At 34.6% G+C, this 16,487-nt stretch overlaps 1 protein-coding gene across 1 annotated transcript in view; it reads right to left on the bottom strand.

Moving 5' to 3' along the window:
* Window positions 1-331: 331 nt before the first annotated feature.
* Window positions 332-16,487, bottom strand: part of TRHDE (thyrotropin-releasing hormone degrading enzyme) — a 455,449-nt gene continuing 439,293 nt past the window's right edge. Inside the window, exons 17-20 of the mRNA XM_011972836.1 lie at window positions 11,878-12,045; window positions 11,203-11,343; window positions 7,435-7,516; window positions 332-1,429 (exon numbers count right to left, since the gene is read on the bottom strand). Of these exons, the coding sequence (XP_011828226.1) occupies window positions 1,286-1,429; window positions 7,435-7,516; window positions 11,203-11,343; window positions 11,878-12,045 (535 nt within the window). The 3' untranslated portion in view covers window positions 332-1,285. The remainder of the gene's footprint in view (window positions 1,430-7,434; window positions 7,517-11,202; window positions 11,344-11,877; window positions 12,046-16,487) is intronic.

The following is a 16,487-nucleotide window of genomic DNA, read 5'->3' as shown; positions in this document are numbered from 1 at the left end:
TTGTCAGTGCCAAAAGAAAAGCTTTGCACATTAACACAAGAAAAGGAACTTTTCATCTTAAGGGATGGCACAACTGGCATAAAAGGTCATTAAATGCTAATAGACCCACTTGAGGTATGCTTGCTTAATGGAGGATTAGAACAAAACAGACTTAAAAACCAACACTCAGAGAATTTTTAACTCTCTGAACTACTCAACATAAGGTAGGAAAACAAGATGGAAAATAAATTGTTTTTCAGCACTAATAATTATAAGTTTACATAATTGTTTCATGCAAAAGGAACTCTGACAAAAATGATGGCAGAATCTATATGTAAGGCTGTCACAGGAGAACTGGAAGAGTGGTTAGTTTATACAAAAATTTTGTTTGTATTCATATTCATGTAGTAGAATAGACCACTGTTCAAGAAGTAGATGAAAAATTCATAACAGTTGAGAAATTTAGTCAGGACATAGAAAGAATAATGTTGAGATAAATTCCTTGAAGCCTTTTGCAACTGTCCTTAAGTTTATAAAAAGAGATAAATTTTCTTTGATCTGAAGACATTCTTTGTACATGTGCAGTGTACAACATACTATATACATATGGGGCTTCCCTATGTACATATACATATGTATACACTATCTATATGCCTTTTAAAATGTATACACAGCTTTAACTCAAAGAAAATGAGTTAGCAACACAGTAATCATTGCCAGACAATCCAAGTGCTGAAATAAGTGATGTTCATCACTTCAAGGGCTATTTTACTTCTCACATTGCCCAAAATTGAGAATATCATTTCTGTTTTTAGTTTTTCTTTCATTGCAACACTGATTGTCATATATAATCTTTGTGCTTTTGCATAATGCCCATTCTGGATGTAACATATATTCACACACAACATTGGACATTTGAAATAAGCATGCTGGAACACAGGCAGGACCATATATCCATGCAGAGAATATTCTGAATATGTTTTTCCAAATTGACTGTAACATCAACATGCATCACTATCATATTTGGTCCTGTACAGCAAGGAATGTACAGCTGAAGCAATCATGGCTAGTTTCACTTGCAAGAGTTTCTTTAGAGAGGAACACCCAGTAGAGAAACAGAACAGAATGAATGAAAAAAAAAATCCCCCAAAACTAAAAACTAAAAACTAAAGAAAAAAAAAAAAAAATCCTCCCACATGTTAACACTGAAAATCTGGCCATTTTCCATGTAGTACATTTTCCTCATTCCACAAAAAACGTGTCTTCTCATAAAATTCTGAGTTGAATTGTTTATAAGGTACATATATTAGTGTCTTAGAGCTTTTCCTAACCATTGGAAAAGCTCATCTTGGTAAAGCATTTTCCAGCGTACATTGGCTTCGACAGTTTCCACAGCTCGTGAGAAAGAAGCAGCAGCTACCCCATCATAGTTCTTCATGAAGTTCTTGAGCTGGAAAAAGAAATTTTTGAATGGTAAATCTGCCTGTCTTAAAATGAACTCATGTCCAACATACATGAACAAGAATCTATTTAAAAAATAAAAAAAACCAATATATTTGAAACAAAATGCCACAACCACTATAGAAGACATATTTAATACTGTGGAGTGAGTTTGGTAACGAAATGAAATATGACAGATTATGTCAATTAGTTATGAAGTAATTGATTTTGGAACAGAAAAAAGAAGAGTGGACGTTACAACTTAAATAGCTCCAAATTCAGCTTCATGTTTCACAATTAGATATTAAAACAGACATTTAATTGATCATTTTAAAAGCAGTTGATGGGATTGTGGCAAGGACTAGTTCTAACTTCAATGCGTATACAATGCACCAAGTAGTCTTAAACACTGAATATAAGGATTAAAGTTCACATTTTGTCAGTAGAGAGAAAATTATTTTTCATGTTCTCCAAATGAATGATATTGGGCTTGACATTATCTTTGATGTCAAGGAATAACCAAAGTATTGTCTGGTGGAAAAAAAGCAATGGTGCTATGAAAACTGGATGATTAATGACATGGCAATCACCTGTGTAAGTAGGTGAAATAATAAAGGAGGGATATGGTCTTATTTAGCTAGAGAATCTGAGCATTTAAGTTACAAGTTTTAAATGTTTTGCCATATTTTTGACATAAAATGTTATTTAAAGAGTTCACATACTCTGGAAATACTCCAAGATTTTACTTCAAGATTAAATACCAGAAGTTTTTCCTTTCTGTTTGATATATCTTAAGAAGCTGGCAACAAACCAACAATTGTGATGCTAATAGACAAATGTGAAAAATCAACTTGCAACACAGAAACATTATGTGGTGTAATTAGTGTGGGGTGTGATTCATCATATGGTGGGCGCCACATGGAGGATATGCCAGGAGAGAAATGCAGTGTATCAAGATTGGCTCAGGGGCAGGCAGAAATGGTGGTGGAGGATGGAGTTAAAATGCGGTAATAACTTTCTGAATTATTTTAGAAATTAGTTCATGGGTAGCTTAGTTTATTTATAAGCGTTACTTTGATTACATGATACTGATGGGTTTTCTCAGAGTTTTTACTCTGCTTTCCTACAAAGCCCTTTGCCCAGCAGCATTAGCAATAGATAACTGTATCTCAGAGGTACATCCTTCAGAAGATTTCAAAAACACCGTGATTTTATAACAAACATGTAAAATAGGCAATGTATTACAAAGAATTATGGGTGTTGTCCTTAAAACTGATATGGCATTTGACCAAATTACATATATTAAGAAAAAAGGAAGAAGCGAAGGGATTGGAGTTAATAAATATTAATAAATATTACAGGCATTGTGCCATGGCAATAGAAGTATAGATACACATATATATATAAAGGGGAAGTCTAATGGAAGTACTTTACTCATAATTTTAAACTTTATCTGATTAACATAAGAATACATTTGTACTTATATATTTATGTTCAGATTCATCCAGTCTATATCCTTAAAGCAAAAAGTAATACATTTTGATTCATTTTGAATTTTGTTTTATTATAAAATATGATATTGTAATGGCATTATTTACATGTTATAGGTCAATCATAAAAAAAATGCTTATACTCCTTTTAAAGTATATTCTGAGTTATTACATTTTTTCCTAGGCAGTCACTGAATACACCAGAGAGTCATAAATGACCCTTTAGCAACTGTAACTCTGTGGAGCATGCTCTTGGTTTCCTTATGAGATGGCAAGCCAGCCTAAACACATGAAGTAAAACTCTTAAGTCCTTCTCAAAGGCAAACTATGGGTTTGAATATGAACGTTTATTGACAGAAGGAGAGTAGGTTGGATTATCCTGCAAAATAACTCTCAATAGAAAACGTGAACTGGTGTGTCTCCAGAGATTCACTTCTTAAATCATGATTTAAGTGCGGTAAATACTCCCCTTGTGGGCTCAGAGAGTCTGAGGTGCCTCATATGCATCTTAAGAGGAACTTATTCATCAGAACACATCTGGCCTTCTTTCCACAGTTGCCATTAATTGATCTTATGCCTTGTAATTCTCCATAGCTCTGATATCCAACATGTGGTTGGAATTGCCTCTGACTGGCCCTAGTGCACACTCACAGTGCCTTACAAACCCCTGCCTCACTTTAGAGGGCTTGGGGTAAAAGAAAGGCAGTTAGCTTTCTAGTTTGCTTCTTTCTTTCACTCTCTGGTAGGATTTATGCTGCCATTTGTGGGCAAAGGATTACCCAGGTGCCAAGGCAAGAGACTGAAGGCACAAACTTTAGCAGTATAATAAAGAAAATAGTTAGAATAAAGAATAGTTATAACACAAATTAGATATAGAAATGATCATGGACATTATCAATCATTAGTATAAACATTATTAATCATTAGCTTTTAATATTACTCTTTGTTGCATTACTAATATAACCTAGGAATAACAGGCAAGTATAGGGTCAGGTGCCGAAGGGACATTGTGAGAAGTGACCTAGAAGGCAAGAGGTGAGCCTTCTATCACACCCACATAAGAGCCGCTTGAGGGCTCCTTGCTCAAGTGGTAATGCCAGTGCCTGGGAAGGCACCGTTACTTAGCAGACTGCAAAAGGGAATCTCCTTTCCTTGGAGGAGTCAGGGAACACTCTGCTCCACCAGCTTCTTGTGGGAGGCTGGATATTATCCAGGCCCGCCCGCAGTCATCTGGAGGCTTAAACCCCTCCCTGTGGTGCCGTGCTTCAATGGTCATGCTCCGTGTCCACTTTCATGTTCCTGCCATACTCCCGGTTCCTCTCTGAAGTTCGTAGTAGATAGCGGTGGAAGAAATAGTGAAAGTCTTTGATCTTTCTTATAAGTGCAGAGAAGAAAACACTGACATATGCTGCCTTCCGTCTCTGCTTTGGCTACCTAAAAGGGAAGGGCCCCCTGTCCCCTGATCACGTGATTGCTTGACCTTATCAATCACTTGGATGACTCACCCTCCTTACCCTGCCCCCTTGTCTTGTATACAATAAATATCAGCATGCCCAGCCATTGGGGGGGGGGGGGGCGGGTGTCTTGATGGGAGTGGTCCCCTGGACCCAGCTGTTTTCTCCTTATCTCTTTGTCTTGTGTCTTTATTTCTTACAGTTTCTGCAAATGGGGAGAATACCTGCTAAGTCCCGTAGGGCTGGACCCTACATCATTAGTGTTTTTTTTGTTTGTTTTCTAACTATACCATGATACGCTTTTATTTTAAAATGTTGTAAGTTTAGGCACTTTTATAAAATAACATTTAGTAAAATGGCAATGTTGTTTGTGTTCCCTACTTTTTAGCACAAAACTTTGAAGCATGTTTGTTAATTTTTCTATTAAAAAGATTTTAGCATTAAAATTTCCTCTTATTTCAGCGTATCCTATCATAAGATAAATTATTTTTAGAGTAGATTGTAAAACATAATATACTCTTAGTAACTATGTAAATGAATAGAATTAACTATTGCCCTATTATAAAGTTAATATCTTCAATATTAAAACTGTAAATGTGATGCCTTCTATGCACAGGATCTATGCTCCTCCACAACAGTGAGGTATGTTAGGTTTAAAAGGCAGAAAAATGGGCATGTGAAAAGATTGGTTAATGGTCATTAATGTGGAAAAATGGCAAGGGCCTCTGAGGTTCCAGAAGATTGTCTCCATTAGTTTAAAATCAAATAAATGACAGATTGCTTTATGGAGAAATATTGTTCCAATTGCCAGAGCCATTCAATTAAAATTAAAAGAAAACTCCAGTTTCAGGTACTAGAATACTGTTTTTGGGAGAAAACCATGGAACAATGTAAGTGTCTTTACTGAATCCACCTAAAGCTGATGAGGATCATTAAAATCTGGAATGAGTTTTCAGAATTCATAAAGATGCTGATTCCCTTTTGATCTATAAACCCTTAGAAATAAGAATATTGCCATATCCACAGGGAGGACATTGGGCTTTCTGCTTATGAGGTTTATGGGTTATGGTAGAATGCAACTGCATTCTCCTCAGCCTTTTCTATTTAAGAAAGGGAGGTTATCATCATAAAAACCAAAACCCCCACCCCATCTGACAATAGTGTTCCTCACTCTTATAGATGATATAAGAATTAAAAAGCCCCAGGCAGCACCTGTTAAACTGCAAAGCCAGAGTAAATAACTCCAGAGTGAAGAGATTCATTCCTCATGCCACTTAGAGACTGCACTGTGACGTTAGCTGCCTTGTAGATAATGAAATAAAAGCCATAATTTAGTTTCAACTTTGAAATTATACCCTTCATCATAGGAGCACTTTGAAACATCTGAAATGGCAATTAAATAAAGTGTAAAAATTTAATAAATCAGTGAAATATGTAAGACAAAACAGTCAGTATGTGATAAAATCAATTAAATGTCTAAAATATTTTCTTTTCATGGCCTGGGTGTTACCAAGTCCAGGAAACTATGAAAGGCAGACAGAGTTAGAGGAAATAAGAAGAAAAATAGAGAAGGGATGAGAGAGAGGTAGGGAGGAGAGGAGATAAAAGAGAAGGAGAGAAGCACAGAGAACGAAGGGAGCAAACAGGAGAGAAGAGGGAGAGATTTCGCTTTGTGCTCACTTCAATGGCTGCAGAAGCTGTGACTAAATGAGTCTTTCATTCCCAGATTATTGAATGTGAAATCATGAAATTAAAAGTACTTCATTTAAATACAGTGAAAAATGGAAGCAATCATTAATTTAATTGTTCTTTCTTTCTGTTTTTTGTGGATATGAAAACAGTCCTTTCCATTTAGCTTCCTTTATTTAAAAAATAGTAAAATATGTTCCGGGGCGTTCAAATTTAATCCTTCAGGGTTGGGAACACACATAGCAGGGATAAAGACTGAATTTCAAATCATTACAATCAGAGACTTAGCTTAGCTTAGCTCATGGTGTGAAAGAATCCAAGTTAGTGCACGCGGGATAATCACAGGAAACTGGACAATATTAGAAGACATTAAGGATGGTGCCAGGGTTGATGCTTCTAGGGAATGGTGCTCAGTGTGATTAGCTGCGGGGCACAGCATTAAGCATTCTGTCAGTGAAAACTGAGAAAACCATCATTCTCAATGTCAAGTATCAGCTATATTTTACAATGGAGAACAGGAGCACGAGAAAAGGCAATCAATGTTTGAAGCGTGATCCACTGTAATCAATTAAAAGAGTCTATATTTTGCTTATTTTTTCCTTCCTCCTTAACCCTCTCCCCATTTCTCATCTCTCTATATTAGCAAGGTGACTTAATGGCAAAACAAACAAACAAAACTAGCTGGCTTAAATTTCCAGAGTAATAAACCAGAAATAACATAGTAAGGAAATGTTAAATACTCCGTAATCTGGACACCAGTCCTTAAAAATCAAGTTTATTTTCATTAATGAGATTCATTTGTGATTGTACCAAGCAGTTTTAAAACAATTTATTAATCTCAATATGTATTACCAGATATGCTCCTTTCTACACATAAGAATTTGTTTCATTTAAGAGGCTACATAGCACAAAGCAATATTATTATGTACAGTAGGTCCATTGCCTGTTTAAGGTTGACCACAAAGCAGTGAGACCCATGGTCTGTATCTCAACACCAACCTTCGTCCATTATACAAATACTGAGTCATTAACAGGATGGTTTTGTTGTTTAGTGAATCCTACAGTGGGTTAATAGAATCATTTGAGGAATATCTGATTAGATCCATGACCTCTGAAGTGGACTGTGGATCTACAGTTTGAAAATTATTACATTCAAACATTTCTTGCAGGCCTTTAATGTTTTATATGTTAAAAGTACTCCTTGCAAATTATGAATTGAGTAGTCTTTAACGTGTGTCTGTGTGTGGGGGGGGTGCAGGGGGGTGTGCATGTGTAAGTAAAAAGAATGGATATGAATCTGTTGGAAAGAAATGACTGAAGTAAATGCATAATTTCAAATGTTTATAAAAGAAAATAATTAGACCTTATCTTAAAATATTTACCTCTTTGAGTTCACCTTCAGTATTAAGAAATTCTGTGACACCACTGATAAGTTTGGAATTCATAAACAATGCTTCTCCGTACCTCAAAAGAAAAAAAGAGTCTTAATGTTAATGTAGGTAGTAATTACAAAAATATTACTATAAAGATTTTTTAGAGTTCTTCTCAATGGTTCCATTTGATCAATGTTGTCAGAGACGGCCAGATCTCTGAGCACTCAAGTCCATTTCTCTAGGGATTCGGGGACGGACAGACAGTTATGGCTATGGGATATCATCAGTTCCCACCTAATATGGCTCACAGTGTTTCAGAGAAGTCTGAGTTGTAGCAAATTTTTTAAAGGAGCCCTCTATAACTGGATTTAGGGATTAACAGTATATTTCCAAGGCAAGGCCTGAGAACAAAATCTTTTAAAACTTTCAATCACAAAGCAACCTAGCTCACTGGAAGGGAAAATGATTCCAACAAAGGCAAGAGGAGCTGCAGGATCAACTTGGGCACTGTCAGATCCTTTGGTATGATTAGTCATAATTGACACTGGCATTTTCATATTTTATTCTTACAAACTGAGGCAAAATGCATTCTCAAAAGTGCATCCTTGTATTTCATTCTTAGAAACTGAGGCAAAATGCATTCTCCAAAATGCTCTCCAAAATATTAGCTTTTTCATGGGTACATTAAAGTATAACATCTACTTGTTCATTTGGATTGCCTAATCCTTGTACCACAAACACAGTTACTTGACTTTTCACCCAAGGCAAGGAACAACTTGTGTCAGTGAATTGAAAAGAATTCTCATTTTACTGATTTGTCCCTACTATGCTAAGGATACCTATCACAGGTCATCATACTTTTAGAACTAAGGTAAGTATAATAAAAATAAGACTCTGGATTTTTAAACACAAGGATCTACACACTGTTACAAGAGGTTTTCTAATGCTTCCATAACTTGTGGGATCTTAAGTATCTAATATAAGATTTAATTTAGCTTCTGTAGAATTTAGTTCTCTCATCTATAAAATGAGAAGGCTGAACTAGATGACCACTGAGATTTGTTATAATTCTACCATTGAACTATTCCACAGAAAAAAAAAAGTTAGCTAGGTAAAAGCAAGCAAATAGCCATTCAATAATAATAAAAGTGATCACTTTCAATTAGTATGTGGGTACAAAATTGTCCAACTATCCAGGCAAATAACATTTTTTTTTCTAAAGGGGTATTAGTTGCTTTTACTTATATTGTATGATAATAATAAGGTACAGTCTGTCCCTTGAAGGTATTATACTATCTAGTTGAAGAGTTTGACCTGTAATCAAATAATTTCCATGTATTGTGGCTAAATGAGGTGGTGATAAAATTATACACAGTGCTCAGAGAGGATCTCTTTATCTGTAGGGTCTTGGAATGGCTTCTGGGAGGTAATGGCATCCAGATTGACCATGGAGTAGTTATGAGCAACAGGGAAGAATGTAATTTTAGGCAAAAGATGAACATAAACAAAGAGATGTGAAAAGACATAGTTTGTGCAGACAACAACAAGCAGTTTGATATTAACAGTGCATACAGGCCAAGACGATGGCTCATGCCTATGATCCCACCACTTTTGGGAAGCCAAGGAAGGTGGATTGCTTGAGCCCAGGAGTTCGAGACCAGCCTGGGCAACATGGGGAAACCTTGTCTATACAAAAAATAGAAAAAAGCCAGGCGTGGTGGTGTATGTATGTAGTCCTAGCTACTCAGGAGACTGAAGTGGAAGGATCACCTGAGCTCAGGAGGTCAAGGCTGCAAAGAGCTGTGATTGTGCCACTGCACTCCAGCCTGGGTGACAGAGTGAGACCCTGTCTCAGGAAAAAAAAAAAAAATTAGTCCATACACTGATACATTGTGAGCCTGGGGATTGAAGAACAAGACGCTGAGAAAATATGCAGAGGACATATTAAGGAGCTTAGATTATAAATCTCACTTAGAAAGTTTTATAGAAGGGAAATATCCCATTTGCTTTTCTGAAAGATTCTTGGGATAAAGGGAAGAGGCTAAAGTGTGTTTGTGTAATTATAGAGGCAGTGAGACAGAAGGCTGTTATTTTAAGAGTACTGGGAAGAGATGAGAACCTGCACTAGGGAAGTCATCGCAAAAAAAGAGAGGAAGAATTCAACAAACTTTAGGAACTGTTCAATTGACATGACCTAAAGTCTAATTGTTATATATGACAAGAGAAAAGGGGACGCCTGTTAGACTTCCAGATGTTGGGCTTGAGCAATTGGTGGATGGCTACAAGATTTAGTGCGAAAAGGAGGATAAGAGAAAAATCATGGATTTAGCTTTGCAGGCACACTCATAAAGGCAACCTCGATGGGCAATAATCCATTACAGGGAGAAAGGTAGGGACAATGTCTGAATTAGAGATACAGATTTGGGAGTAATTGAAACCATGAGAGTAGAAGACATCTAAAATCAAGAAGAACTTGTAGAGTGAGAACAAGGGTGCCTTCAACAGAGCTCCATGAATGCCAGCATTCAAAAAATCGACAGAGGAGCAGAAGCCCATGAAGATTATGCTCCTATTTGTCAATGTAAACACCATTGTATTTTTGGATAGGATGGAGATCATGGATTCAGTGAGACAAAATAAGCATATCAGGAACCAAGCATTTTTTGGTAGGAAATAAACTATATATGCCTGTAATTGCATTGCCCTGAACTCTGACTTACAAAACCACTCTCTAAAGAAACTGTGTATTGGTAGATGTTTGATATTCTTTTAAGTTAGATGTTTGTATACATTAATTTTACCTTAAGTGTCTGACTATTCGCTCTATTATATGCACAAAAGCAAAGCAAGCTTTAATCGTCCAACTATTACAAGAGCTGAGCTGAAAATATTAAAAGTCAAAGTGTCTTATAGAAATATCAGTGTTTTTTCACAATGAAATACCTAAGGATAGAGTGTTTTAATATGACACAGCCATTCTAATTGAACTTATTATACCAGGGCAACTGATGAAGGTATGCTTAAAAATAATAAAGATTGCACACTAGCTTTTCAGAGACAGAACAATAGGTCTGCGTACTGTCTGGGATTATTGAAGTTAAAAAAAAAAGCAGCATTTACACGCTCTATAATAAATTGAATTTTAACAGGCCATAGAGATGATCAGAGTAATAAATTAGCGTGTATTATAATATATTTAAATGCATAATGAAATATCTTATAAAGTTGAGGCTAAAGAATTCTCACCATGAAACAAGACGTCCTGGGAATAAATTTTACTGCAAGTGGAATTATACAATGATTCAAATGATTAATATTACTTCTCTATATCATGGTTTTATTCAGGTATTTTAAGATATTTATATTTAAAGAAAATTTAAAACAATTATACGGAAGTAATTAAAGTTTTATTTTTATAATAGCACTGTATTTATAAATCATTTCTATAACATATTCAAGATATAGGGGTTTTATGATACAGTGTCTTCAACTTTGGACAGTTTGATAGATTTTCCAGGAAAGTTGCTGAGCTAAACCTTTTTTACTCCAAATGTTTGCACATATAATTAATTAAGGTTATCAATTTTAATAAAGGAAATATATTATAGAATTTAAAAAGTAATTTTGAGTTTCACAGGAGTGGCAACATTCGTCTTGGTTGAGTATTTTAAAATCTAATCCTATTGCATGGATCTTAGCTTTAATACAAAACTTGGGCCTTTATTCTTCATATTTCAGCTTTAATTTACTCATTCAAGTAAGAATTCTTATGTCTACCTGGTATTTAGTATCTTCCATTTATCTCTGAAAAACTTCCAGGCAAGGTCTCGACCATGTGGATTTCGAGCTACATGGATTATGACATCAATTGCATCTTGATCCAGCACCACCTCAGAATTCAGTGACAGATTTAGAAGCCTACAAAGATAGAATTTTGTAAAAATTTTTAGTCCAATAACTTAAACATTTTTATAATCTTACTAAAATTTTAGGACCTAGTTTGTCATATTCTTCAAAAGAATAGTCTAGTGCAATCTTTAATAATGCAAATTTATAAATAGAGCACATTCTTTTATAAAAGAGAGAGGATCAAACTCATGGTATTTTAATTAAAAACATTAAACTCTAAAAAAATCTTGTGGAAGGACAAATCACAATTCTGGTTTGATGATGCAAATTCTCCTTTAAAACTCTTTATACTAAACACTTCCTTTTATAATGAAATATTTTCTTAAACATATATAAATTATATAAAATAATTAGTCATTAAAAGATATAACCTCTGAAATCAAGTAGCTTTAGTCTTTAACATGGCAGTTTTTCTCACCTTTAGGAAGATGTATTTTAATATAACTAACATATATTCAAGTAAATAAAAGCAATTTCAGAGCAATTTGATTAACAGAGAATACTTTTGTTACAGAAACAAATTTAGAAAATCAGTTGACTTACCTATTTAATAAATTCCTGTCATCACTGCAAGTTAAGGCTTCCAATAATATTTTCTTCTCAGAAACTGCTGTGGTGGAATGGAATTTCATCCATATGAATTCCCAGACATCCTCATCCAGTAGTGACACTCCTGTACAGTATACGATGTCTCTAACATTTAGTGGTATTCTAAAGAAGCAACCCATGGTGGTTTTCTATTAATTAAAAGCTTAACAGTATTGAAAATAAAGACAGATTTTGCTTTACTACAGTCAGTTTTTTAAAAGATTATTTTGCTAATTAGATTTTACCTGAAACAGAATACTACATAGTAATAATATTTTCAAAATATTTCTCACTGAATGAATAATGTATTTTATTCAAAGGTAGTTTTGAACATAATTATTATTTCTACTCTTTACTATACTTAAACAAAAATAGTAACATAAAGGCTTCATAAACCCATGAAAATAAGGCACTTTATCTTTTCACCAACTTTAATATGTTTATTACACAAAGATTTTGCTCTCATAATTGGTAGACCCAAGAATGTCGAGAAAGTACCAGCTGAGGAGACTAATTAATCTGGATAGAACAGAAACATTTTCTCTTAAATTCTTAGATAACTTTATAAGTAATTTTCTCAAGCAACTCTCCAAATTTTGGAGACCTAGAAGATTATAAATATAGGTAATAAACAGATACCAAAACATAAGTAGAAAGTTATTTTTTCTTATGTTTATAAAATAACTTAAAATATACTAAAATTTGACTTTGATCTGAAATGCAATATTATAGTGGGAAACAGTAAATTTAATTAGACTTGGCTATTCATAAGTTTTAAATTTTCATCCCTACTTTGTCATAGTGATTTTTCTTACTAAATATTATTTCTTTAAGTTTTGGTATGTACCCTACATTTACTGACTTTTTAATACGCTTCTCTGAGAAATGCTCCAATACTTTTTTTTAAGGTTTCAAAATTTAATTTTGCTTTTTTTCAACATTCACTCATCTACTATCAAACATCTCATTAATAATTTGAATGTGGCAGTTATATACTGCTTTTTCTGGATAGCAAAAGCAAACAATGCCTTTTAAAGATTTAGGACCTTGATGATTAACATACTGTTATGATTAAAGGAGTATTTGGAGAACAGGAAGAATTGTGTGAATAACTGCCAGTAAGATAATCTGAATCTCATTTTGTTAAGCAGCTAAGAAGGGCTACAATCAGGATATTGTGGCACTATACCAGGTGTGTAGAATTCTAAGAAAGTATCATACAAAATTCATGTTCCCAGAAAAGGCTAAACTTATTCTGTCTTTTTCAACAAATAAAGTATTTGGGGAAAAGTTACTTTAATTTGGTTAACTGAAGCCCTTTTGCTTTGTGGCATTAGAAAGCATTTTGTTTGATTTGTTTTTAATGAAACAAAAGGAATACAGACATAGAATAAACCATTAAAGAGCTTCACATCTTTCTCTTGTTTTCCATCTCAGCCCTGCAAGCCCTGTGGAAAGTACTAACAACAGCCTTCTCAATTACTGGTGACATGTTCTCTCTGCTGTGTTTACGACCAGCTTGACACAGGGCATCCCTGAAATCACTAAGGAAGGCATTGTCACCACATTTTGAAGGATGTGCTCAGTTCTGGTTAAGATTACAGAGATGCCTCCATCTTTAATAACTTAAATCCACAGCTATAAAAGAGGGTGGGTCTTTTCCTCCATATATTACAGGCTGCAGAGCACAACACTGCATTATTGCCCTACTTTTGCCAAAAGAGTGAATAAAAACTTGCAAGAAAAAATCAATAAAATATCTAGTGAAATCACTAACCCACCAATCAATGTACATTTCCTCAATGTTAAGCATGATATTATAGTAACAGTTTACTTTCTAAGATATATTTATTAAGCTTTCAATATACCAGAGAGAATATAGGGATAAAGCCCCTTAAGTCAGGATTTTTATCACGTATAGGACCAACCTCCAATATCAATGTTCAAGAAGAAAAGGCACGTAGAAATATAGAAAAATATGTAACAGAATACACTAAACTATGTTGCCCGGAAAGCACTTGAGTACCACATACTATACCGGTGCCATATACTACAGTTACCTGTAAAAGTACCCAGCCCCTGGCAACCATCATTCCACTCTTTAATTTCATAAGCTTCACTTTTTAAAATATCTCATATAAGTGGAATCCTATCTGTCTTTCTGTGACTGTCTCTTTCACTGAGCATAAAGTCCTCCAGGTTCATCAATATTGTTAATATTGAAAAACGTCCTTCTTTGTAAAGGCTGAATAGTATTTCATCGTATGTATACACTACATTTCCTTTACCCATCCATCTGTTGAACATTTACATTGTTTCCACATCATGGCTAATGTGAATATTGCTGTAACAAACTTGGGAATGCTAATATGTTTTTGATATCTTGATTTCAATTCTTTTAGATAAATATACACAAATGAGATGCTGGATTATATTGTAGTTCTATTTTTAGTTTTTTGAGAACATTCCATACTGTTTACCATAGCAGCTGCATTATTTTGCATTCCCATCAGCAGTGTGGAGGGGTATTGATTTCTCCACAACCTTGACATTTGATGTGTTTTGTTTTTTGATAATAGCTATCCTGAGTGTGAGGTGATATTTCATTGTGATTTTGATTTGCATTTTCCTGGTGATTAGTGACTTTTTTTTCATATACCTGTTGGCCATGTCTGCGTCATCTGGGGAGAAAAGACTTTTCAAATCCTTACCCCTTTTTGTAATCAGATTAATATTGTTTTGCAGCCGGACGCAGTGGCTCATGCCTGTAATTCCAGCACTTTGGGAGGCCGAGGCAGGCGGATCACGAGGTCAGGAGATCGAGACCATCCTGGCTAACACGGTGAAACCCTGTCTCTACTAAAAATACAAAAATTTATCCAGGCGTGTGGTGGCGGGCGCCTATAGTCCCAGCTACTCAGGAGGCTGAGGCAGGAGAATGGCGTGAACCCGGGAGGCGGGGCTTGCACTGAGCCGAGATGGCGCCACAGCACTCCAGCCTGGGCAATAAGAGAAAGGCACCATCTCAAAAACAAAACAAAACAAAAAACCTATATATGTGTATATAGTTTTGCTGTTGAGTTGAAGGAGTGCCTTATATATTTTGGAGATAAAACCTTTTTCAGGTATATGGTTTGCAAATATTTTCCCCATTCTGTAGGTTGCCTTTTTACTTTTGTAGATTGTTCCCTTTGCTGTGCTGTTTAGTTTGATGCAATTCCACAATTTATTTTTATGTTGCCTATGCTTTTGATGTCATATCCATGAAATCATTGCCAAGATCAATGTCATGAAGTTTTCCCCTATGATTTCTTTAAGAAGTTTACAGTTTGGGATCCCATTTAAGTCTTTAATTCATTTTGAATTGATTTTTGTGTCTGGTATATAACAAAGGTCCAATTTCATTATTTCTTTTACATGTAGATATCCAGCTTTCCCAGAACAATTTGTTGAAAAGACTATCATCTTCCTATTGTGTATATTTGTCGCCCATTGTTGAAGAGCAGTTCAGCATATATTTGTGAATTTATTTTTGACTTTATATTCTGTTTAACTGGTGTACATGTCTGTCTTTATTATAGTACCATATTATTTTGACCACCGTAGCTTTGTAATTTATTTTAAAATTAGCAAGTATGATTTCTCTAGCACTGTTCTCCTTTCTCAAGATAGGTTTGGCTATTAAAGTAGTCTTTTGTGGTTCCATCTGAATTGTAGAATTTTTTAAATGTCATTGGAATTTTGATAGAAATTGCATTGAATCTGTAGATTACTTTGGATAGTATTACAATTTTAAAATATTAATTCTTCCAATCCATGAACATCAGATGGCTTTCCATTTGTCTTATTTTCTTTCATCTATGTTTTATGGATTTTAGTACACACATTTTTCACTCCCTTAGTTCAGCTTATTTCTAAGTATATTATTCTTTTGAAAGTTTATTTTTATATATATTTTTTTTCATAGAGATGGGGTCCCTCTCTGTTTCCCAGGTTGGTATCAAACTCCTGGCCTCAAGTGATCCTCCCACCTTGGCCTCCCAAAGTGTTGAGATTACAGGCATGAGCCACCATGCCCAGCCTATTTTATTTTTTGGTGCTGTTGTAAATGGGATTGCTTTCCTGAGTTATTTTTCAGATAGTTTATTGTTAGTGTAGAGAAACACTACTGAATTTTGTGTGTTGATTTTATGTTCAGAAAATATACTGAATTTATTAGTTCTAACAGTTTTTTGGTGGGGACTTTAGGGATTTCAATACATAAGATCATGTCTTGTGCAAACAGGGACAATTTTACTTCTCTCTTTTAAATTAGGATGCCTTTTATTTCTTTTTCATCCCTATTTTCTCTGGCTAAGGTTTCCAGTATTATGTTTAATACAAGTGGTTAAAGGAGGTATTCTGATTTTATTCTTGGTTATAGAGGAAAAGCTTTCAATTTTTCACCATTAAGTATAATGTTAACTGCAGGCTTTTCATATGTGGCCTTAATTACATTGAGGCACTTCTCTTTTATTCCTTATTTATTTGTTGAGAATTTGTTTTTATCATGAAAGGATGTTAAA

The sequence above is a fragment of the Mandrillus leucophaeus genome, unplaced genomic scaffold (assembly GCF_000951045.1).
Source record: "Mandrillus leucophaeus isolate KB7577 unplaced genomic scaffold, Mleu.le_1.0 Scaffold1305, whole genome shotgun sequence".
Lineage (NCBI taxonomy): Eukaryota > Metazoa > Chordata > Mammalia > Primates > Cercopithecidae > Mandrillus > Mandrillus leucophaeus.
Note: the sequence above shows the minus strand (reverse complement) of the source record. Positions and strands in the feature narration are given on the sequence as shown.